We start from the raw sequence: 2,153 nt of genomic DNA on the forward strand, positions 1-2,153 counted from the left end.
AGGGCTTTTGGGACACTCTGTACATTACAAAAATATTTTTAAAATGTGCACCCGATAGGCGTCTGTGGATTCATCAAATAATACTTTGCAAAAAAACAAACGGGCTAGCCGTGAACGTCCGTGTCGTATAGCGTGAATAACCCTGTACAGGGTGATTTAAAATGTCTGCAATTTTTTCGCCAAATTACGATAAATACCTAATAACAAGCGTCAGTAGTTATGTGATTCATCGTGAACATTCCTATTTACATACCATTGTAAAGCGATCTAGCGATTTAGGTGCATATTTATTAAACATTAGCTAAGTATGCGATTCATCCCGAACCGCATTAGACAGTTTAAATACCATTTTATAAAGCAATATTAAAAATAATTAGGCTGCATGAGACAAGGAAAAGTTATTATTTTATTTTTATTATATTATTATTTGTCCGGTCCACGTTCCGCTTTTGTGCTTTGCTGTGTAAATTTCCACTTAAAACGCTTCTTCTATGCTTATAAGTGCGGTCTACTGCGCCTATGCTCTAAAACAGGCCTACTTGAAGCAACAACTAGTGCAATTGGCATAATAACCTGCTTGAGCCAGCCCACCACTGTGGTAACCTTGTTGGTTACTTCAGGGGGCACTTCGATCGAATGCTCCTCTACCAATGAGCTCCATTTGGCCCTCAAAGCGGCTTGGGCTGCAAAACCGGCCATTTTCCTCCGGGGAAAAATTCAAAAAATTGCAACAGGGGAATATGTTCCCCACTGTGGCCTATGACGGCGCCCTACTTACTCAAAACTATGTTCTATTAATGCGGCAAAAACTCCCAAAAATTTTTTCGGGCAATAAGCTGCCTGATGGAGTATTGATCGGTTTGAAGGTGTTTAAGGTTGGGGGTATGGGAAACTTTGGCTGCTGGCGCCAGGAATGGCTCGGCAGGATTAGTGTAATGATTTTTTCGCCGCCAAAATAATCGCCTTCATTTGGGGTAGTTTTCAAAGGCACGCACCGCAATAAGGACGTATTTATGAATGGAATTTGGTCGACATCTGAACGTTGCCAACTTGCCAGAACACGTAATTTCCTTAGATGCAGACAAGTAAGTAAGTAAGTAATTTCGACTGTTGATTGTTTTATGTTATTTGAGAAGACTTGGGAAGGGAATAGTCTGAGCCGATCATTGGAAAATATTTTATAATGGTTTCAAACTTGGAAAGCGCTAAATTCTTTAGGAAATTGCCTGCCAACCACGCCCATACTGGATTCTGGATCTGGGGTATGCACCGTGACGTGAACCTCTGTGATCTGTGGTCAACTACATTTTTCAGTCACAGGTTCCATGTGTGACTGTTCCAAGCTCGTACTTGTTCCAAGTAACTGTGATTTTTTGTCACATGTTATTTTGGCCCATGATAAATATTGGTTTGTACCTGAAACCAGACTGAAGCGTATTTTGAGTCTAGTCGGATTAGACTTATCGTGTTCCCAAATAAAAGCAGATCGTCTCTTAGATCTAGGGATGACACAAACGAGTATTTTTCAGTCACAGGTTCCATGTGTGACTGTTCCAAGCTCGTACCTGTTCCAAGTATCTGTGATTTTTTATCACATGTTATTTTGGCCCACGATAAATATTGGCGTATTTTGACTCCAGTCGGATTAGACTTGAAAAGGCCTGTTTCGGGCACTGAAAATATGATGGTAAAAGATTATTGGAAGTTGTTCGAAAGGATGTCAGAATATTGAGACAATAGTTTGTGCTCGATTTCCGGCTGTGGAACATTGTGTATAAACAATTATTTATAAATAATTAAAGAAAGTGCGAAAGCCCGTTTTTTGTGCATAATTGTTGAACCGTTGATGCTATTGAAAAAAAGTTTTATCCCTTTTTTCAAGCATTAAAAATACCTATGATTCAGATAAACTACATTAAAATCCGTTCATTAGTTTACTCAAAAATAAAAAGAGCCGTCGATTTCATCGTTTTGTTAAGTTTCAATAATTAATTTAGTTTTGTTTCAAGAAAATGGTACCATAACTTTTTTTGGTCAATCAGTAATGAAATTTTAATTTACTGTACTTTGTAGTATAACTCTTTACCAGTAAAATACAGCCTCAGAGAAGTCTCTCCGACGTCTCAAGAAAAATGTATTTAGAATCTGGCAAG

General features: G+C 38.4%; 1 protein-coding gene across 1 annotated transcript in view; it reads right to left on the reverse strand.

Moving 5' to 3' along the window:
- Window positions 1–1,065, reverse strand: part of LOC109534147 (mannosylglucosyl-3-phosphoglycerate phosphatase) — a gene marked incomplete in the record, with an annotated part of 7,543 nt that extends 6,478 nt beyond the window's left edge. The window contains 2 exon segments of the mRNA XM_048667828.1: window positions 574–703; window positions 779–1,065. Of these exon segments, the coding sequence (XP_048523785.1) occupies window positions 574–699 (126 nt within the window).
- Between the last annotated feature and the right edge of the window lie 1,088 nt (window positions 1,066–2,153).

This window comes from Dendroctonus ponderosae, unplaced genomic scaffold (genome assembly GCF_020466585.1).
Source record: "Dendroctonus ponderosae isolate FM_Combo_2020 unplaced genomic scaffold, Dpon_F_20191213v2 Dpon_F_20191213_6, whole genome shotgun sequence".
NCBI lineage: Eukaryota > Metazoa > Arthropoda > Insecta > Coleoptera > Curculionidae > Dendroctonus > Dendroctonus ponderosae.